Source organism: Pipistrellus hanaki, assembly GCF_964339955.1.
Source record: "Pipistrellus hanaki genome assembly, chromosome: 9".
In the NCBI taxonomy this organism is placed as follows: Eukaryota; Metazoa; Chordata; class Mammalia; order Chiroptera; family Vespertilionidae; genus Pipistrellus; species Pipistrellus hanaki.
This window is the reverse complement of record NC_140511.1, coordinates 74149837-74173187: the sequence shown is the minus strand read 5'-3', so window position 1 is coordinate 74173187 and position 23351 is coordinate 74149837. Positions and strand designations below refer to the sequence as shown.

The 23351-nt window shown below is 41.6% G+C and overlaps 1 protein-coding gene across 1 annotated transcript in view; it reads left to right on the top strand.

Annotated features, from left to right (window-relative positions):
* Window positions 1-9391: 9391 nt before the first annotated feature.
* Window positions 9392-23351, top strand: part of CAPRIN1 (cell cycle associated protein 1) — a 44399-nt gene continuing 30439 nt past the window's right edge. Inside the window, exons 1-2 of the mRNA XM_084894568.1 lie at window positions 9392-9552; window positions 10114-10335. Of these exons, the coding sequence (XP_084750694.1) occupies window positions 10114-10335 (222 nt within the window). The 5' untranslated portion in view covers window positions 9392-9552. The remainder of the gene's footprint in view (window positions 9553-10113; window positions 10336-23351) is intronic.

The window sequence follows — 23351 nt, the reverse complement described above, 5'->3', positions numbered from 1 at the left end:
TCCATCAATTACCACATTCAATTTATTGTCCCTCTAACATATATGGTTTATTAAATCCATTCAATTCCCTCTGTATCTTTGCAAGTCTCTGGTTCAAGCCACCATCACTGGTAACAGTGGCCTCTTGTATTCCTGCATCCATATTTGCCTTCTTCCAATCTATTTTCTATAAAGCAGCCAAAATGATCTTTTAAAAATGCAAATCTGATTAAACTGATATATCCTGTTTCACTCCTCTGGGGTTCAAAATGAGGTCACATTCCTCTTAATGTTCAAATCAGATGACTTGGAGCCTTCTATTTGTCTCCCTCGTGTGATAACTTCAAATTCCAAAGGTTCAGATTGTCTTAATAAATGAAATTGAAAACTCTCCTCATTCTGGTTTTTCACTGCTGTGACTGTCAGTAAAACATCAGACTCCACTGGTTCTCTGTTTTTTCAGTAGTCCTTATCTTTTATTTTTTTTAAATATATTTTTATTGATTTAAGAGAGGAAGGGAGTGGGAGAGATAGAAACATCAATGAAGAGAATCATTGATTGGCTGCCTCCTGCACACACCCCACTGAGGATAGAGCCTACAACATGGGCATGTGCCCTTGACTGGAGTTGAACCCGGACTCTTCAGTCTATAGGCTGATGCTCTATCCACTGAGCCAAACCAGGAAGGACAGAGCTGTGATAATTCTAACTGTAAAATTGAGACCTTGAGACCTTGAAATAAAATTATGTTTCCCCTACTTTCTGGTAAAATCATATCTAAGCCACCCAAAGCAGGTAAGAAGCTGACCCTTGTTTAAAGATACTCAGAGGTTCAAATCAAACCCACAATGAGATACCAGATACAAAGGCCACATATTTTTTAAAAATATTTTTTAATTGATTTCAGAGAGAAAGGGAGAGAGCGAGAGAGAGCGAGAGAAATATCAATGATGAATAGCATTGATTGGCTGCTTCCTGCACATCCCACACTGGGAATCAAGCCCTCAACCCAGGCATCTACCCTGACCAGAATAGAACTGTTATATCCTGGTTCATATGTTGACGCTCAACCACTGAGCCATGCCAGCCAGGCTGAAGGCCACATAATATATGTTCCCATCTACATAAAGTATAGGCAAGTCCATAGAGACAGAAATTAGATTAGTGGTAGCAGAGGTTGAGAAAAGGGATAAATGGCGAGTGACTATTAATGGGTACATATTAATTTTGGGGGTGATAAAAATGTACTAAAATTGACAATAGTAATGATTGCATTATTTTGTGAATATACTAAAACCACTGAATTGTCCACTTTAAAAAGGTGAATTTTATGGTATGTAAATTATATCTTGATAAAATTATTATGCAACAAATTGAAATATTAAATTTTATTTTTTAAAATAATTTTTTTTATTGAATTATCTCTATATATAAAAGCCCAAGCGACAGTTAGAACTGGTATATTGAATGACTGGTCGACCAGTCTCTATGATGTGCACTGACCACCAGGGGGCAGGTGCTCAATGCAGGAGCCAACATCCCACGGTCCCTTCCCCCAGCCGGCTGCTGCCCCACCCCCCAATCGACCCCAAACCCAAATTGTCGGCCAGGCTAAGGGACCCCACCTGTGCACAAATTCATGCACCGGCCTCTAGTTTTGCAATAAGCTTATATCACTCTTGCAATTTCAAAAAAAAAAAAAGGTGTTAAAAATATATTTATGATTTGTAATTTTTTTCCTATGGAAAAGTGGCACAAATGTATTTCTTGCTACATTATCACCTCTGCTTGGTCTTGCCTGCACTGTCCTGAAGAACTGGCCTCTGTCTACTTTCAGTGGATGTTAGCAGGGCGTTCACGTCAGAAGTGTGTGTTACCTGGTTGAACTCCAAAGAATGCCAAGGAACGTGATCTTGCAGGATGACAGGGCTGCCAGAGGCATGTGGTTTAGGCAAGCAGAGTCTAGAGAAAAGGTTGCTCGTTCTTTCCCTCACTGCCCTCTGGAAACAATGGGCTTCCTGGAGTGTGTACGACCAGCCTGTCCAATAGCCTCCTCTCTTTTTTCTCTTCTGGCCTCCTGAAGAGGAAAATACAAAATAAAAAGTAGCAGCATAAAACATGATTACTATACTAGTCACCTTTGATTACTTAAAAAATTTCTTCTAGTTTTTTCTTTTCTTTTCTTGCTCCAATAGTTTCCAAATATATATACTACTATATATGTTTACTCCTTTTATCCTGCGCTTCTGAGAATGTGGTTCCCAGACTAGCAGCATCAAGGTTACTAGAGGATTTGTAAGGAATGCAAATAATTTGCCTGCCTAGATCCATACAATCCCATGCTTGGGGTTAAGCCTTCCAGGTCCTTCTGAAGCTCACTCAGGTTTCAGCCCCGGGCTCCGATTCCTGCTCCCTTCTCTTAGCCGCCAGCTTTTTAAGTATAATGTACATTTGCTGGAGCCACAGATTTGCTGAGTCACTCTCCCTTCCCCTAACCTTCCATTCACCACTCTGCTTGGCTTCTTCGCTCAGCACATTTCTCTCAAAAGTTTGGAATCCGATTGCTCTTTCCTGAATTGGCAACTCCAGTCTGCTGTCCTTTCCCACCTACCTGGCGGTTGTCAACATGTTCTCCTTCAGAGATTCCCCCCCACCCCCCCAACACACACACATGTCCTAGGCTGAAAGAGCATACCATGAAAAGAGGAATTTTAAAAAATATATATTTTATTGATTTTTTACAGAGAGGAAGAGGGATAGTTAGAAACATCGATCGGCTGCCTCCTGCATATCCTCCATTGGGGGTGTGCCCACAACCAAGGTACATGCCCTTGACTGGAATCGAACCTGGGACCCTTCAGTCCACAGGCTGACGCTCTATCCACTGAGCCAAACCAGTTAAGGCAAGAGGAATTTTTGTTTGAACACTTATGGTTCTTATTTTGGTGAAAATAAGTGCACTACTTCTATGGAGCCTCAGAGAATCAATCACAAACTTGAATGTGCGAAGGGGGGTTTGCTTTCTAAAACGTATGCAGTGGAATCCAGGAATCTTCCTTCTCCCAAGTGCCCCAAGTGATTTTGAAGGTGGTGAGCCTTGCCCCTGAAATCTATCCTACAAGAGAAAATAAGTAACATAGGACCTACATTTTTCGTGTCTTTAACATAGTGGTTTAGTGCTTAGGAGACCTTTAAATCAAGTTCTTAGAGTCTTAAGATTAAAAAAAAAATGTTAACATCTGAAGGATAAATCATTAATGTAGGGAGAGTTGCTGTTAGGTGTGCAGGTTACTCTTGAAATAACACACATCTTGACTAGGTGTAGAAACAATCCTGAATCAGCAAATCGCCTTTATACTTATATTCTCCTAGTATGTAACTTTGAGATACATAAAGTTTTGTTTCTTCTAAAATTTGTGGAGTTGTCACTTTGAAAGAATTTCTTTTTCTCAGAAGGTTATTGGTCACAGTAGGTTGTATGGGTTATTGGAGAAGTAAATGTATATATTACAGATTGCCCGGAAAGGACCATGATTATGCATCACTTGCCAAGATGCAAGATGCTTTCCTGTTTATAGTTGTGTTGAGTCCTTTCTTCTTAAAAGCTTTCTAAAAACTTTTTTTTTTTTTTTTTTTTTTTTGCCAGTGTCATATCAGTGATTTTACTGGTAAAGTGCTGAAACAAATGACTACATTTTTGGTCTCATAAAATAGAGTTGCCCAACCTCATCATTATTGGCATTTTTATTGGGACTATTCTGTGTTTCCCTGTGCATTGCTAGATGTTTAGAAGCATCCTTCACCTCTACCCGCTAGATGTCATAGCAACCCCTCTCCCCATGTTGTGATAACTTAAAAATATCTCCAGACATTGCCTGATATCTTTGGGGAGGGGAGTGGGCAAAAGAGCCACAGACTGGCAGTATGGACCAATAGTAATAATACCACACCAATATGTTCATATAGGCAATATTTATTATTTTTTATAGGCAATATTTATTGACAAAACATTTGTAAAAAAAATAAAAAACAACAAAAAAACATTTGTGCCAGGCATATTATTGCTTCTGATGATACAGAGGGGAAAACAATTGCTTTCTTCCCTTGAAAAGATCAGAGTCTAATGGTGGCGTATGCACACATAAATAATTAAGACACTTATCATTTTTTTTTAAAAAGGAAGTACTGGAAAAATTAGGATTGAAATGTCTACTGCTGAATTGTAAAACGACTGAAAAATAAGAGCCTTAGCTGTTTTAACAGCACAGTTCACACCTAGGCTAGTTTCTGTCAACCTGATGCACTAAGGCAGTTACTGTACTTCAGAGAAAAGTTCCCTTCTTTTGCTACAATAAACTCGGTGTTGGCTTATTGGGTGATTCAAGTTGAAGCAGCTCAACTATTTTGCTAAAATGATCAGGATAAGTTGCTCAGTTACTCACTGCACTTGACTGTGGAGACTTCAGATTGCTGCTGTCTAATGAATTAAACAAGTGAATGCCAGCTTGAGAGATTGGTGGTATTAAATATATTAATAATGGATATAACTTTAATACCAAGGGTTTTGGAGAAGTGTTTTCTGTTTATAGACATATTCTGTGCTCCCGCTGGGTTTCTGGGAAAACTGTGATTTCTCTATTTCTTCAGTGATATAATGACCCTAAGAACTACATGGCTTTAGATTAGAAAAAAAGGTTAAACAGAAAACAAAAAACAAATAACCTCCAACACCCTGGTTGATGTGGTTTAACGGTTAGAGCTTTGGCCCATGCACCAAAGGCTCTTGGGTTTGGTTTCAGGTCAAGGGCATCTTCCATTCATGGCCTGGTCAGGGACGAGTTCGGGAGGCAACCAATCGATGTGCCTCTCTCACATCTATGTTTCTCTCTCTCTTTCCCCCCCAGATCCTTCCACTCTCTCTCTAAAAAAACAAAAACAAAAACAAAAACCACACAAAAAAACAGAAAACAAACAAACAAACAAACAAACAAAAAAACAATAAAAAATACACTCAGGTGAGGATTAACAGCAACAATAAAGGTTAAAAAAAAAAAAAAGTAAGTACTAGAAATTTACACATAGTTTTAGCCCTATTTTTGTCCTGTAGGAAATGGATAAATTTGGTTTGCTGGGACCACAGCATGGGGCTGGGTAGGACACTCCTTTGCCTTAAGTTTATTGGTCTTCCTGGACTTGCTGATCTGAACAAACAACTACGTCAGAAAAACCAAAGAAATGGGATCAGAATGCCATATTGTAGGAAGTGAAAGCAGGACAGATATGTACATTCATCAGCTATTTCTGGTTCAGTTGACTTCTTACTGGGTATCTGATTAGCATAGCATCTCTCGGTTTGATGGGGTCGTGTGACTCTTCCTGGCCATTGAGGTGTGCACACACAGGAGGCAAGTCTGCCTGGAGTAGTATATGACATTCCAGATATTCCTGAGTTCTTTTTCCTTATGACATAGTAATCAGCAACACTTGTGATATGGTATCTCCACCATTCTGAATATAACAGTGACCACTATGAGCAGAATCCTCTGCGGAACCAGGATGGATATGTAGCGCTTGTTTGAAGCCATGGGTAAACCTCTGTAAAGAATGAGGCAGTAGCCCAGTCTGATGTGGTTCAGTGAGGTTACTGGTTTGATTCCTGGTCAAGGGCACATGTCTAGGTTGTGGGCTAGATTCTTAGAAAGGGCTGGCTGTACAGGAAGCAGCCTATCAATGATTCTCTCTCATCATTGATGTTTGTTTCTCTCTCCTTCTCCAAAATCAAGAATATATATATAATATATACAGATAGTATTTTAGGTATTGCACATCATAGTGTCTGTCTCAACTACACAACTCTGCTCTCCTGTGGCACGAAAACAATGGTAATCCTATATAATAGAAGCCTAATATGCTAAGTGTCCAGTCCTCCGTTCAACCAATCAAAGTGTAATATGCTAATAATATGCTGAGGCTTCTCAACCACTCACTATGATGTGCACTAACTACTAGGGGGCAGACAGTCGACTGGTTGACCAGTCGCTGTGATGTGCACTGACCACCAGGGGGTAGATGCTCCGACTGGTAGGTTAGCTTGCTGCTGGGGTCTGGCTGATAGGAACTGAGCAAGACGGGCCAGACACACATCCTAGAGCCCTTCCCCAGTCCCTCCCCTCCCGGGTTGGCCAACCTCCCGCATCCCTCCCTGGCCCTGATCCTGCACTGGTGGGGTCCCTTGGGTTGGCCTGTGCCTTTTCGAAATCTGGGACCCCCTGGGGGATGTCGGAGAGCCGGTTTTGGCCCAATCCTGCAGGTCAGGCCAAGGGACTCCACTGGTGCACAAATTCGTAAACTGGACCTCTAGCATGTACATAAATTCATATGGCTGTGTCCCCAAAAAACATTATTTACACAAACTGATGGTCACTTGGCCCAGGGACTATAGTTTGCAAATTCCTATTTTAAGTCAGAGTTTTAAAGATTGTTACTGCAGTACAACTTAATCTACCTTGATATATTGGGCTGAGAGATGGACCCTCCAAATGAGATTCTTGGTTATGTGTGTTAGCTATCCTGCTCCCTCTCAACAATCTACTTTCCTTTTTCTAGAAAAGCCCAATCTAGCTGACCATGAAACTTTATGCTTTATAACTGCTACTGCATTGTAATGTGCCAAGTAAAGGCAGGTCTTAACCTGAATTAATAGAGGTCTCCAAGTCCATAGTTCTCATATATTGGCATGCATCAGAGGCACCTGGCGTCTTGTTAACAAAGATTGCGGGGTTCCACCCCCAATATTTTAATTCTGTAGGTTGTAGGTCTGGGGGAAATCTGCCTGCTAGAGTATTTCATGTCAGATCTGAAAGATACTGGTCAAGTTCTAAGGAATAAAGAAGTGGTTCTCCCCGTCCCCTCCAAAACAAAAAACAAAAAACAACCACACACCGAACTTTAGTGTGCATATAAATCAGCTGGGGATCACAGAAACTGGTTTGGCTCAGTGACTAGAGCTTCGGCCTGCGGACTGGACTGAAAGGTCCCAGGTTCGATTCTGGTCAAGAGCATGTACCTTGGTTGCGGACAAGAGGCAGCTGATCAATGTTTCTAAATCTCGATTCCTCTCCCTTCCTCTCTGTAAAAAAGTCAATAAAATATATTCAAAAAAATCAGCTATGGATCTTGTTAAAATGCAGATTCTGTAAGTCTGGAGTGGGGCCTGAGATTTTGATAGTGATAGTGGTGGTCAGCACAAGTAAACTAAAAGCTGCAAGGAGCTAAACAATTCTGATCTTTTCTAGCCTCTAGGCTTGCAAACAGTTCAGGTGCTAACATCTTGAATTATCTTAGGTCAACTTTGCAACTTTGACTTCACTTACACTTAACATACAACTTGTTAGCAAATTCTATCCCTGTGGTCTGCAAACTGCGGCTCTCGAGCCACATGCGGCTCTTTGGCCCCTTGAGTGTGGCTCTTTCACAAAATACCACGGCCTGGGAGAGTCTATTTTGAAGAAGTGACATTAGAAGAAATTTAAGTTGAAAAAATTTGGCTCTCAAAAGTAATTTCAATCGTTGTACTGTTGATATTTGGCTCTGTTGACTAATGAGTTTGCCGATCACTGCCCTATCCTTTCTACCGTCACAATGGATAAAGCACCTTTCTACCGTCACCACCTTTTCTGTAACATAATGACATCGACCACCACTATCTCTGAGCTATATTGTTTCAACAGCCTCCCAATTGGGCTCCCAGCTCCAAGCTCTACCCTGCTCCTCACCTCTAATATACACTCTAATATACATCTCTAATATACCTCTAATATACACCTCTAATATACACAATATAAATTCGTTATATTGCAGCAAGAGGATTTCTTTAAAACACGGGTTGATCATGTTACTCCTCGTTCAAAGCTACCCATGCAGTGACCTCCCATTTCACTCGGCAAAAGCTGAAGTCCTTACAGTGGCCTATGAGACTTTCCAAGACTGGCCTTCTTTTACGTCTTTGACCTCATCTCCTACTCTTGTTGTAGCCACTGTAGCCTCCTTACTGTTCCTTCAATCCACCGCACACACACTGGGATCAGACCTGGCACTTGGTCTTCCCTCTGCCCGGAAAATTCTTCCTTCGAGATAACTGCTTGGCCTTCCTCACTTCCTTCAGTGTTAGCTCATGTGTCACTCTGCTGTAAGGCTATTCCTAACCACCCCGTTTTATTTTTTCTACCACTTCACTATCTCACATACATTTACTTATCTTCTCCCCACATGAAATGTAAGGTCCACGGAGATATTTTTGTTTTGTTCCCAATCCCTAGCAGTGAAGCCTCCTTAAACACATAGTTGTGTGACAACACAGATTTGAATGAGTGGATAACAGTCTTTGCAGCTAACTGAAATATCTTGAGGTTACAAGCTTGCAGTGGTTTCTTTGGCTCCCTCAGCATATACTGCTGCCATCCAGGTATTACTCATTTTAGTCTCCAAAGAACAATGAGTTTGGTAGGATCTTATTTAAATCTTTTTTTTTAATGGAATTTTTCATTTACTGTTGTCACACATTACGTTGCTTAATTTCCCACTGTTTATATTCCTTTTAATACATTTCCTTCCAGCACGAGGCTTAGTTTCTGTGCACTCTCAACCACACCCACCCTGCTCCTGGGTTAATTACAAGAGTGTAGAAATTTCCTGGAGGAAAAAAAAAATTGTTTATTTCATTAAACATGCTCTTAAAAGTTTCTGGTTCATAAAACAAGGGAAAAGGTCTACATCGCAATACTCAGACCTACTGGATAAATGTCATCTGAAGGCAGCTGACAATTATTTTTAATGAGTCTGGAGTTAAGACTTTTAAAAAGCCACCCATGTTGCTCACTTCCAACGCGTTCTAGAAAATTCCTAGGTTACTGGGTGAGACTGTTCTGTAGGGAAAGTTGTGTTTTTTCAAGGCCTTTTTGGATGTGGGAGTTTGCTTGTTCTGCATACATAGGGAATTCTAGGAGCTGGGATTGCACCACCCACCCCACTCACCCCTTAGTCTCAGAAACCTTTGCCATGCCCTGCCACCCCACCCCCACCAAATAAGGGATTTACACTCGACAGTAGCCGGCCTCAGATCCAGCTGCTTGACACCTATTGTCCCCGTTTGGACGTCAAGCGATTTCGCCTGAAGGACCCCAGCTTCGATTTCGTCCAAAACTCGAGGCACCGCTCCAGCAGCCTCCCGGGGCCGTCTGGACCGGCCACCCTCCGGAGCCGGCACTTGGCCAGGGCTGGTAGGCGGCCCGGGAGGGTGGAGGGAAGGGCGCTTCCCCACAGGCGTTCGCGCCGGGCAGCCGCAGCGGCCGCGAAGGACCCCGCCCGCTGCCTCCCCCGCCCCCTCGGCCCCAGAGGGCTGGCTGGCCGGCTAAGTCCCGCCCGCTCCCGGCTCTCCGCCTCACTAGCGGCGGCTCTTGGTGGAGCGGGGACAGGGCGGAGCGGCCTGCGCCCTCGGAGCGCTCGACACAGCCCGGAACGCACCGCCGCCCTCGCCTCCTCGGGATCTCCAGCGGCCTCCGCTCGCGCGCACGGTGAGCGCCACCCCGGACTGAGGCGCACAAGGGGGCAGGGGCTGCTGCCCCGAGTGCTCTGTACCTCCGGACCCGCTAGACCTTCGCCAGGAGCTGGACCCTCAAGTCCCCTCCCCAGCCCTCCCCCCGGTCATTGCCAGTGCCCTTCTCCACCCTCCCCAGCCTCCCGGCCCCGCGCCCTCTCCCCTCTCTCCCTCCCTCCCTCCATCGGAAGGCGGCGGTGCCTGCAGCCCTCCCCCGGGGAGACCGTTGCACCGGCCGTTGGCCCCGCCCCCGGCGCGAGCCCGGGTGCCCCCGGGGCGGGTAGGCCGGGCCGGCGGCCCGCGCGGGGCGGGGCGGGGGCGGCGCGAGGCCCGGCCGGGCGCCCCGCTGGCGGGTCGCGCGCGCGCCCGGCGTCCCTTCCTGCCCTCGCGGCGCGCGCCGCCGCCCCGCCCCCACCGCTCGAGCACGCTCCCGCCCGCTGCGCGTTTTGTCCCGCGTCTCGCCCCGTCCGCCGCCTGACTCGCCGCCGCCTCTGTCCTTCCTCCCGCTTTTTTCTTCTCTCCCCTTTACGGTCTAAAGATGCCCTCGGCCACCAGCCACAGCGGAAGCGGCAGCAAGTCGTCCGGGCCGCCGCCACCCCCGTCGGGGTCCTCGGGCAGCGAGGCTGCAGCGGGGGCTGGGGCCGCCGCCGCACCGCCTTCCCAGCACTCCGCAACCGGCACCGGCGCCGTCCAGACCGAGGCCATGAAGCAGATCCTCGGGGTGATCGACAAGAAACTTCGGAACCTGGAGAAGAAAAAGGTGCTGAGAGTTGGCGGGGGGAAAGGGAGGATTGGATGCTCCGACCCCTGGCTGCTAGCTAGATCCTTCCCTCTTCCCGTGTCCAGCGTTTCCCCTCCCCCAGGCTCCCCGGCCACTGTCAGTGGGAGCTCCGTGCCCAGAAAACGGGCCGGCAGGGGCGGCGCTTGTCACCTGACCCGCGGCCTCCGGGTTGCTGCCCCCTTGCAGCGGGCCGGGCCTCCGGGCCTCCGGGCCTCGGGGCCTCGGGGAGTGGAAAGTGTCAGGGTGGGGACCTGCGCCGCCGCCAGGTTTAACTGTGTGGTGCCCTGTGCCCGGGTCCCGAGGCCCGGATTCTTTGAGCAGGGCCAGCGGGGAGATGCGGGATCCCGGTTTGGGGGGCTCAGGACCCGGCAGGCTGCCTCGTGGAGTCGGGGCGGCCTGCGTCCTGCGGCCGGGGGCCGCCCGCTCCGTTACTGCGCTTGAGGCCTGCTCCGTGCCTCTTCCCCCGTGGGGGAGAGGGTATTTAGGACCTTGGGCTAGGATTGCTTTTCACCCAGCCCCTTGTGAGTGGGTCTTCCGTCTGCTCCCCCGCCCCCATCGGATGGGCTCCCCTGCGCTTCCTTCTTTGTTTCAATTGTCTGGGCGCCCCCTGAGCCTCCCGCCCCGCTGGGCCCCGAGGACGCGGCCTGGAGCGGCGTTTTGTCGCTCGGGGACCCTGAGGAGGGGCGGCGGGGAGACCGCACCGCTCGGGCTTCCTTGGGGGGTGGGGGTGGGCATCGAGGGGATCGGTAGGGCCCTGGGCACATGGAGAGCGCGGCTAACATGGCGGCGGCTGCGGGGAGAGGGAAGCGCTTTGCTGGAGCTGCATTGTGAGCACAAAGCGAAAGCGGAGGGGGAGGGAGAGCCCGGGCAGCCGCCCGGCTGGCCTCGGCCGACCCCCTCCAAAAACAACAACAAAAACCAGAGCCACTCCTACAGTATTTTGGCTTCAATGTTTAGTCCTTCTAGATCACACCAGGAGGGTCATCTTCACGCCAGCCTTTTGTTCCATGCTTTCCGCCCAGGACAGTGTATCAACTGTTTCAGAGGGGCACACGTGTGTGCATGTGTGCATAGGGAGGGAAGGTTTAGGCAGAGGGAATGTAATTCAACCTTCGTACGTTTGGAGGTGAGAAGGGAGAAACAAATACAGTACAAAAAATGGGTAATTGTTTTTTTTTGCAAACTTTAGTTTTTTACCTTAAAAAAAATAATAACTTTCATTTGATAACTTCTGTTTGTCTGACTCTAGTAAAACATTGATTATAACGTTGAATTTTGAGGAAGGCATTAAAAAAATGCTTATTTTGCTGGCTACCTAATAGTGTTACTTAAGATGACGAGGTAGTAATAGTAATTCTGGCTAAAATTTGGGCTGTGGGAAATAACTTGAAGAAAACTGGTGATATGTAAATCTTATTTTAATGGCTCATTTAATAATTAATTTTACTTTTTTGAGTTTTAAAACTTTTTAGATTTGATACTTCTGTTTCATCTGTATCGGGAATTTTACTTGGATTTCTTGGACATTATTTTCAATAGAGAGATGCTCTCTAATTATGGATTTCTATCTTTTTTCTGACCCTTTGTTTTGTTAAAAAATGGGTTTATTATAAATGATTGAAATAATAGGTTTATGAATAGCAATAAGGTAACAAAGGTATTTTACTTGTAAACTAGCTACATTCAAATATGTATTAGAATAACCATACCTAAGGCCAGTATTGGTCTGAGTCTGCCAGCTGATACAGTTTTTGGTATTCTATTTGAAATTGAGAATTAGGTATCTTTTTATAAATATATTTTTTAAAATATATTTTTTACAGAGATAGAGGGAGAGGATAGAGTTAGAAACATTGATGAGAAAGGAACATTGATCAGCTGCCTCCTGCACACCTCCTATTGGGGATGTGCCCACAACCAAGGTACATGCCCTTGACCTGAATCGAACCTGGGACTCTTCAGTCCGCAGGCTCACGCTCAATCCACTGAGCCAAGCCGGTTAGGGCGAGAATTAGGTATCTTTTAAAAACCCCTAAATAATTTTGTTTATCTGGTTGATGTTTGAATGTTTCATTTTCAGAATTCTAGGAAATGTTTCTTTTTAGGAATCAAAAGATAAATATTAATGATGTAATATTTTAAGTATAGATGTTTATATTTTAATGACTAAAAAATAATTTTTCCAAGGTATTAATATAAAAATATAAAGGTGCAGATAAACAGCTAGCTTAGTTGTGAAGTGACTGTTAGAGACTAGTGTTCAAGTAAGTGTATTGGAAAAAAATAGAAATCCAGTCTATAAGCCTTGGGAGTGCCAGAACCATGACAGGTCACTACTGCATAGGTTGATATTACTGTATACTGTACATTGCCCACCTCTCTGCCCCTCCTCCCTAATTACAGAGGAAAAAGTAATGTAAATATTACAGAGATATAGATGAGGGGATGTAATTATTGAAAAATTCCCTTGAACGGGCATTTAACAAAGTATACAAAGTAACAAATGTATTTCATATCTTTTTTTTTTTTTTTTTCCTGTCTTAAGTGTTTTGGATAGCTGAAAGGTCAGATTACTCACAGATTAACTCACAGACTTTGAGCTACCTGTTCGTTAAATTGGCAGTACTGATGTGACTTAATTACTATTAAATCTTGAAGTTTACTTTTGAGAAACTCAAGACTATTTTTTATATCTAGATGATTTGGTGTATGAAAGGACTGAAAGCGATTCATTTTTGTAATAGGGAGTGAGTATTCCTAATACACCTAAAGTAGGATTTACTTTGCAAATTGGTTTGAACCTGTTTAGAAACTCTTAGGGAATAAAGTAAGATACTATGTATAACTGGATTTTTTACTTCAGTCTACTTAGCAACTGATACTCGAGCTGTATTTGTCTTCTGGATAGAAGGACTTTTTCTATGGGTTCTAAAATCAAATATCCTGACAAAAATGACTACGAGATATGTAGTATCACTTACATTAAGACATGATTGCAATTTTTTTCCACTTAAAAAAAGAAAGTTGTTTGTTAATTTTCTAGTAAGCCCAGTCATTAGAGGAAACCCAAGCATCTGTTCAGTGAGATTGCAAACTTAACATTGATGAAGTGCCATCCTATTAATTGTAATGCAACTAAATGGCCTGATAGTTTTTGAAATTTGGGCTTATAAATAAAAATTACATGAATGTTTAGCAGAAGAACTGCAGCTATAAATTAATCTAGTGTAAAACTACATTTACAAATCACTTAACTGATTAAAGTATAAATAATAATGCATTTTGAGTGATTGCCTAGTTTTCAACATTTTATTGGTATAAAATTGGGCCCTTGGCTGTGCAAATTGATTTTTTTATATAACTAATTTTCATTATTTTTTAAATATATTTTTATTGATTTCAGAGAGGAAAGGAGAAGGGAAATAGAAACATGGATGATGAGAGAGAATCATTGATCGGCTGCCTCCTGCACGCCCCCTACTGGGAATCGAGCCTGCAACCGGTGCATGTGCCCTTGACTGGAATTGAACTTGGGACTCTTCTGTCTTCAGGCCGAGGCTCTATGCACTGAGCAAATCAACTAAGGTTGCAAGATGATACTTTGAAAGCAAGTCTTAATTTTAACTGTAGAGAGACCTCATTTATATGATGAGATGTAATCAGATTTGATGCAAAATAAAGGGTGTTTTAATAGATAATATTTACAATTGCTACACACTTTGTAAACATAATAGGATTAATATACATTAGTGACTTTGGTAGATGAAAGATTAACCAGTATTCTCTTGCAAAACAGCCTGACATCTTTGTAACCAATATGTGACCAGATGTGTTAGCTAAAGTGTGCTGGTTTTCATACCACTCTCTAAAGTCTCCTTAATCTTTATATCTTTGCAGTTAAATAATAATCAGAAAAAGGATGCTTTTGTTGTTAGGATAACCTTTCTTACCAGAGCATTGCAGTGTATCTCTACTTAGAATTTTTAGTGCAGCTGTTGCACATATATATATATATATATATATATATATATATATATATATTTTAAGTATTTGAAATAAAAACATTAACCATTTTGTAGGTAAAATCTTTTTTTTTGGGCTCACACCTGAAGTTTTTCTTGACAGTTAAAGTCTCAGATGTGTTCTTCATTGATTGCATAAACTATTCCTCTGCAATGCAGAGGACAAGATTACTTGTTTTTGCATTTACCTTGTCACAGAAAAAAAAGGTATTTACAGTGCTTAATTTGTTCCTCTCTGCCTGCCTGTGTGTGCTGTTTGTGTGCCATAGGGAAGTATTTAAATTTGAAAAGATGTGAATTCCCTCATGTGATAATAGGGGTACCTTTTTCTGGCATCAGGGTAGAATCCTAACTATTACAATGAGAATGGAATGGATTGTTTTGACCTAGCCACACATTATTTTACTGTAGGGTAATTCCTATGTGGCAAGTATTTGTATAAAAATACATTTTGTGTGACTTAGATTAAGCATATGATTTGTCATAATTTTATGTAACTTCGTAAATTAGAGTTAGAATTCGATAAAGATTAGTAGTGTTTCATCTTTTAAAAAATTAGTTAATACTTGTGAAAGGTTAAACTAAAACAAATGGCCATTATATTACTATACTGTTATAGAATTTAAGACTTTTTTTTAAGAGCTTAAAGCCAACTTACAGTTTAATCCAATTCATTTTCAGGATAGGAAATTGAGATACTTATGTGAAATGACCTGGCTTGGAATTGGTGAATCTTAAGGTTTTTTTTTTTTTTTTTTTTTTAATAACTTTTTATTGATTTCAGAGAGAAAGGGAGATAGAAACAATTGATGAGAGAGAACCATGGATCAGCCGCCTCCAGCATACTCCCTAGTGGGGATCGAAACGGTAGGCTGTCCAGGTAATGGGGTCCTCAGACTAGCAGTAAAGGTAACGTCCTGTATTGTTGGGACATTGTGTAATTAAATGAACTTTTAAGTTGAACTCTGAAGTTTCTTTTTATACATAGGTAAGCCCCAAATGTACATTTGCCAGTCTCTACTCAAATGGTATGTTGTAGAGCAGAAAATTTGGGAAAAGCCTTACCAGTAAAAAGAAGTAGGAGGTATGTCAACTTTCCTATCTTAATTCTTATATCCCAAGCTTCTGGATAATTTTTAATAAATGGTTCCTTTTTTTTGAGTAAATGAATAGTATGTTGTAGAGAAGAATGAGAGGAGTAGCTGAAGAGTTTAGCTCAAGTTGGATTTGTAAATTGCTTAGCTTCTGCATATTACTTTATTTTTAACACTAGCTATTCCGTTGTTTTTGGTGGATAGAATATAAGTGTAAAAACGTAGATGAGCCTGGCCCAAAGGGCTCAGTGGTTGAGCCTTGACCTATGAACCAGGGCATATTCTTGGGTTCAGGCTTGTTCCCCAGTAGGGGGCAAGTAGGAGGCAGCTATCAGCGATTCTCTCTCATCATTGATGTTTTTCTCTCTCTCCCTTTCCCTCTCTGAAATCAATAAAGATATATTTAAAAAGAAACATAGATTAAAGAGACCTTACTGGGCAGAATTCAGATTTTCGTATTTCCCCAGGAAAGGGGCAGGTGTGCTTCTTGACCATGCTCAGCTAAATTAGTCTGTTTCCTTTAACTTCCTGTGCTACCTATTGTCTATACTTTGACATTTTTATATTGCCTTATGTTCTTCAAAATAGGTAAAGGCAGAGACTATTAATAGCATAGTGTGCCAAATGGCATATGCTAATAATTGCTAGTTTGATGAAATCATCACGTAGAAATATTTGTAGCTTCACCAGCAAAACCATGTTAAAATGTGTTAATTCATAAGGGGGAAATGCTTTTTGTATAGAGCAATTTATTGTTGTGGTTTCTCTATTCCCCCTTCCCCGTGCCCCCCATCTTCATCCTTAAATCTTTATTGTTGAACTTGTGTGTGTGTGTTTTTTAATATATTTCATTGATTTCAGAGAGGAAGGGAGAAGGAAAGAGATAGAAACATCAATGATGAGGTAATCATTGATGGGCTGCTCCTACTGGGGTTTAAGCCCCCAACTCGGGCATATGCCCTAGACTGGAATTGAACCCTGGACCCTTCAGTTCTAAGGCTAACGCTCTTATCACTGAGCCAAACCAGCTAGGGCAACTTCTGTGTTTTTTCTTAAAATTAAAACAGCATTTTTTCCTGAAGGACTTTTTTAAATGAGTAGGCAAACAGAGCCCACTTATTTTAAAATTTAGTTAGTGTGCCTGGCCTGTGTGGCTGAGCATTGACCAGAAGGTTATGGATCCATTCCCAGTCAGGGTATAAGCCCAGGTTATGAGTTCATTCCCCCAGTGAAGTCATGCAGGAGGCAGCTGATCAATGATTCTCTCTCATCATCTATGTTTATATCTCTCTCTCACCCTTCCTGTCTGAAATCAATATATATATATATATATATATATATATATATATATATATATATTTAAAACTAGGTTGTGTAGGCAAGATTTATGAATAATCTTAGGGAGGAGGAAATTGCCAATTCTTGGTATCTGAACAATTAGAAATTATTAGAAATTTCATTGCTTGCCCCATAATGCTGTTATCCAAACAGAAATAACTGAAATATATTTTATTCAGTGGGAAAAAAACCTTTTGGTATTAATTTTAAATAAATTGCAATTCACACATTTTTACATTGAGAGTATATCATTTGGTTGTACTGACTTATTCTAATGAGTAGCTGGATTAAAACAACTAATTAAAAAGATTATATAACCCTTAAGATTATAAACGATTATTTGTTTTTCAAATGCACAAGCTTTAGACTTTATACACACACACACACACACACACACACACACTCTCTCTCTCTCTCTCTCTCTCTCTCTCTCTCTCTCTCTCTACTAGAGGCCCGGTGCATGGATTTGTCACTTTGAAAGGAAATTAATTAGAAGAAATATTGCTGGTCACCCTTTCTCTATAATAGAAGTGTCAGAGGTGAAAGAAAATTAGTAAAATGTATATGAAAATAATATATAAATTGATAAATAATATATAACAACAAAGACATGATATTAAAAACAATAAAAACATGATATAAAAACTGATAAAAAACAATGATAAATTGGTTAAACTTATTCCACCTGGTTTCCCTGAAATTAATATAAGACAGTGTCTTATATTAATTTTTGCTCCCAAAGATTGCTAGATCTTATTTTCAGGGGATGTCTTATTTTTCCATGAAGAAGAATACGGTACACATTGCTAAATGAAAATAAAGGAAATTTATTACCTGTATACAGTACGGTAGTACGGTAGTTGTCAACACAAACCAGACAAACTGAATCCTACAGTATCAAGAACATACTCATTTATTCAATGACAATCATGTCATCATCATCTGGAACATTATCATAACAATCCAATTCCTGAATTTCCTGGTGAATTTCTTGTGACTCCATTTCTTTCAGAATCAGTGGACCAAATCTCTCATGTTTAGCCTAGGGGTGGCCTTATTTTCGAGGGGATGCCTTATATTTCACTCAGAAGGAAACCTGTAAGTAGGTCTTATTTTCGGAGGATGTCTTATTTTCGGGGAAACATGGTAATATCTCCTTTTATACCACATTAAGAGTAAAATCACTTTTATTTTTAAAAAATATAGTTTATTGATTTTTTACAGAGAGGAAGGGAGAGGGATAGAGAGCTAGAAACATCGATGAGAGAGACATCGACCAGCTGCCTCTTGCATACCCCCAACCGGGGATGTGCCCGCAACCAATGTACATGCCCTTGACCTTGACCGGAATCGAACCTGGGACCCTTCAGTCTGCAGGCCGACGCTCTATCCACTGAGCCAAACCGGTTTCGGCAAGAGTAAAATACTTTTAGAGTGCTTGACTAATTCCCCTTGTGATGAAATATTTACAACTTTAACATCACATGCTCTTTGAATTTGAGAGAAAGCAACATATAACTGACAATGTCTGAAAACGGGTTCAGGTAAGAATATTCTTACTCTGTCTAGTGTTTGTCCTTATGCTTTACTAATAGTTATCGCAAGTGCTGGCATCACGGGAAACTCTTCAGATTTAAATGGGAGGCCAGTGTGAGATGCCAATAATTGGTCTTTAGATATGTTCTGTTGTTGCTTTCTTTCAGCTTCAGAATGTCAGCAAAAACAACCAAATTCACGGTCGACAATGACAGATCAAGACAATGACATATGTGTGGTTGGTGTCAGTGAGAGCTTTATGTGTATTGTGCATGCACAAGTCAACATTTAGTTTTAAGTTGTGCGTGTATGTTCTATGTACTGGCTGACCAGCCAGTCAGTCACTTAGGCTTTTATATATAATATATGCTAGAGGCCTGATGTACAACATTCATCAGGGGGTGTGGGAAGGAGTGGGCCTAAACCAGCAGCTGGACATCCGCCTGAGCTGTTCTTAGTGCTGCTGCAGAGGCAGGAGAGGCTCCCGCCACCGCTGCTGTGCTCCCAGCTGTGAGCCCGGCTACTGGCTGAGTGATTCTCCCCGCTGTTGGAGTGCACTGACCACCAGGGAGCAGCTCTCGCATTGAGCATCTGCCCCTGGTGGTCAGTGCGCATCGTAGCGACCCGTCTTTCTGCTGTTCAGTTGATTTGCATAGTAGCCTTTTATTATATAGGAGAGATGTTCTCACCTGAGGATATTTTTCCCATTGATTTTTTTCTTTTTAAGAGAGAGTGGAGGGGAAGGGGAGAGAAAGAATCAGTGAGAGAGAGACATAGTGACCCTTTTAGTCTATGGCCTCGATGCTCCATACCACTGAGCCAAACAGCCAGGGTATGCTTTAGACTTTTAAATATAATTCAGAGTTTATGCTGAAACTCTTTAACATTGAACTTTTTGTTTTCCTGCTAGGGTCAGCTGCTTCTATTCATGCACACTTAACTGCATAATTACAGCCATGGACAAGGAATAAGGGTTTTTACATGTTTTTTTTTTTTTATATCATTTTTTTTCCTTTTTAGTAGGGCAAAAAAATCTTATGAGATAAAACTTGTTACTTACCAGCTTGAAAAGATATCTTACTGTTGGACCCTAGGTAGCTTCTAACTTAGCATCCTTTTACTGTTTTTAGTGTTCAGAAAGCCTGCTGTCTGGATAGGTAGGTGTTTATTCAGCTTCTGCATTAAAGTGTTCTAGGACCTGTGGAATGCTCATTTCTCAATGAAAGTCTTTCAATTTTGGACACATTCTTTTTTTCTTTTTTCTTTTTTAAGGTCAAACAGAGGAAGGGAGAGGGAGAGAGAAACATCAATGATGAGAGAGAATCATCCATTGGTTGCCTCCTGTACAACCCCTAATGAGTTTAGCGTCCGAAACACAGGCATTTGCCATGCCCAGGAATCCAGCCGTGAACTTCACAGGTTGACTTGCTGAGCTGTACAAGTTCTTAATGTTTGAGGCACACCACTATTGTTTAATATATATACTTTGTTTGCTGGAACAACTTAGAATTCTGCTACATGATAAGACTTTAGCATTTGAAGATAGCTGGTATGGATCTCCAATGGATTGTGCTACATGCTCTCTCTACCGTTAATTTTGAAAATTGAGGAAACATTTGTTTCCTGTCTTCTAATGAATTTTACTAGCAATATAAAAAATATATTTTATTGATTATTTTTACAGACAGGAAGGGAGAGGGATAGAGAGTTAGAAACATTATTCAGCTGCCTCCTGCACACTCCTTACCCGGGATGTGCCCGCTACCAAGGTACATGCCCTTGACCAGAATCGAACCTGGGGCCCTTCATTCTGCAGGCCGACGCTATATCCACTGAGCCAAACCAGTAAGGGCAGCAACTAAATTTTAATAGAATCGGTAGAGAGTGGACAGGAGGCCGATCCAGCTGCCTACCATTATGTGGACAAAGTGAAAACGAATGTTTCTAGGTGAAGAACAGGGAGTGATGTGGGGCTTGAAACAGTTTCCGGAAAGACCATTGAATGTTATGGAAAGTTGAAAAGAAAAGAAATATTTATCTTTTGTGTTTGTATTTCTTTCTCAGGTTCTTTCAATACTGTAGAAGTGATTTATTTGACAGAAGTCAAAATTTAAAGTGTAGCTAGGTGCTCTTGTTATTTTATACTTCATTTTTAAGTATCTTTTGTATTCCAATTTGTAGATTTTCTCCTTAATTGAGAAAATTGATTTACATATTTTTAATTTTAAATATATGAATTACATATTTTCATGGATAGCCAAATTTTCAGAGTTGTCTCTTCCTAATCTTTCTTGTTGTGATGATTTACAGTTATCTAGTTGAATTTTTTTTTTTGGTCTCATCTCTGCTATTTCTTTTTATTTGTCAACTATTATAAGTAATGAAGAAACGATAGATTGGGACTGGGCAGCACTTGTTGGGTAATTATTTTTTAGTAATGACTATATAGTGTTTTGACGTTTACCGGGTATAGTCTTCTCTCTATCAGATGGTTCCCCACTTCTGAGACTCTGGGTAATCTGGGAAATGACCTGATCTTTGTCTTGCTCACATGTGGTGGTATAAATGAATTTTTAATACACTCTGGATACTCAGTAGTTGAAAAAGGAACCCTAAGTAGAATTTTAAGATGACTCTAAGAGGGCAGGTTTTGCTTATCAGTATTATGGTAGGCTTTCTGATAAAGTTATCTTTTTTATGCTAGGAAAACAGCCCTTCTCCAGAAAAAAATACTTAATATATATTTTATAATATGTGGATGTTAGGAGTAGTTAACCAATTGGTCTAACGCCAACTACTGGGGTTTGAGTCCAAAACCTAGGCATGTGCCCCAACTTGGAATTGAACTGTGACTTCCTGGTTCATGGGTTGACACTCAACCACAGAGCCAGCTTGTGCCCCGGGTTTTAAACTATGAACTGCCCTGTCTGATTTTACTCAGTGCTTAGAGCATTGGCCCATGCGTTGGCTTCATTCTTAGTCAAGGGCACGAACCTGGGTTGCAGGTTCGATCCCAGGCTCCATTCGGGGCGCATGCGGGAGGTGACCAGTCTCTCACATGGGACGATGTTGCTTCCTCCCTCCCTCTCCTAAGAAAATCAATGGGAAAAGTATCCTTGGGTGAGGATTGATAAAATAAAATCATGAAAAACTAAGAACATGTTACAGTAACAAAATCACAATAAGTTGATGTATGAGCTTTAATAAAATCATAGATCTTTATTTTGGCTACACAGAGGTCTTTTTGCATACTTTTCTAATTGATGGTACTCCATGAAGATTTACATTGAACCTTGAGTTTCACATAACTGTTTTTCATTTCCTTTTTAACCTTGTTCCCAGTTACTGCTGTGCGAGAGATTACTTTAAAACTTAACATCATTATATCATGCATCTGGATTCTGCCTTTCAGTGATTCAGACACAGTGGGCTTGGAATCTTCTACATGATGGCTGGGTTCTCAACTGGGACTTGTTTACTCACATGTCTGATACCTGGTCTAGGATGACTCTTAACACTGGCATTGTTGACCAGATTCTTATACAAGACCTCTCGTGGCTTGGCTTCTTCATAGATGGCAACCTCAGGGTTATTGAACTTATATGGCTTGGGCTCCAAACATGAGTGTTTTTAGAGACCAGCAAAGAAACACTGCTTTTATAATTCAGTTTTGGAAGTCATACGGGATCACTTTTACTGTACTATGTTCTTTGAAGCCCACTCAATACAATGGCAGGAGAATTGGACTAGTTTTTTTTTTTTTAAATATATTTTATTGATTTAAAAAAAATATTTTATTGATTTTTTACAGAGAGGAAGGGAGAGGGACAGAGAGCTAGAAACATCGGTGAGAGAGAGACATCGACCAGCTGCCTCCTGCACACCCCCCACCTGGGATGTGCCCGCAGCCAATGCACATGCCCTTGACCGGAATCGAACCTGGGACCCTTCAGTCCGCAGACCAACGCTCTATCCACTGAGCCAAACCGATTTTGGCTATTGTTTTTTTACAGAGAGGAAGAGAGGGATAGAGAGTTAGAAACATCGATGAGAGAGAAACATCGACCAGCTGCCTCTTGCACACCCCCTACTGGGGATGTGCCCGCAACCAATGCACATGCCCTTGACCAGAATCAAACCTACGACCCTTCAGTCCGCAGACCGACGCTCCATCCACCGAGCCAACCAGTTTCGGCTGGACTAGTTCTTAATGTGGAGGTGCCAAAGTCACATTATAGAAAAGTGCAGACAGTTCTTGTGGTTACATCGCCATCTCCCATTTATTTATTAAAAAAAAAGTTCTGTCATTTCGACATATGTACATATGTGTTTTATGTTTTTTATTCCTTATTTACTGTAAGTAAAGGTCAGGAATTGTTATCTTTCTTTTACATTTTTTTTACTGTTCACTTCATTACTGCTGTGTATATGTTCCATGTGAGTGACTTAGTGCCTACGTAGATGGTTTCTGACTTACGGCAAAAATCATGTTACGTCATGTCATAGGAACCGATCTCTGACCTGAGGACCTACTGTGTATGGGGCTACAGATATGGTAGCCATCTTTAGAAAATGTAATCTGCCATAGACTCTGATTTGGGTGAATATTAATGTTATTGTGTAGAAAATTGGGGCTTTTCTATTACAGGTTAGCTTGTCCTACTGTAGGTTAGTATAGATTCATATTTAAGGATTTTTATAGGTGAAAGTCCTGACACTATCCTAAATGTATCAATCTTAACATTTTATGTAGCATGAAATTAAACTTTTATAATACAAATTATATGTTCATTGCAGAATATCTAAGTGTACAAAACAAAGTAGTTCTGCTTAAAATTCTATTATTCAGGTATCATTCTTAACATTTAAAGAAACTTCATATTTGCTTTATATGTATCTAAAGGCCCGGTGCACAAATTTATGCATGGGTGGGGTCCCTTAGGGTGGATCCAGCTTGTGCCCCCAGCCTTGCAGCCCCACAGTCCTGTCTGTACCCTGCCTTAGC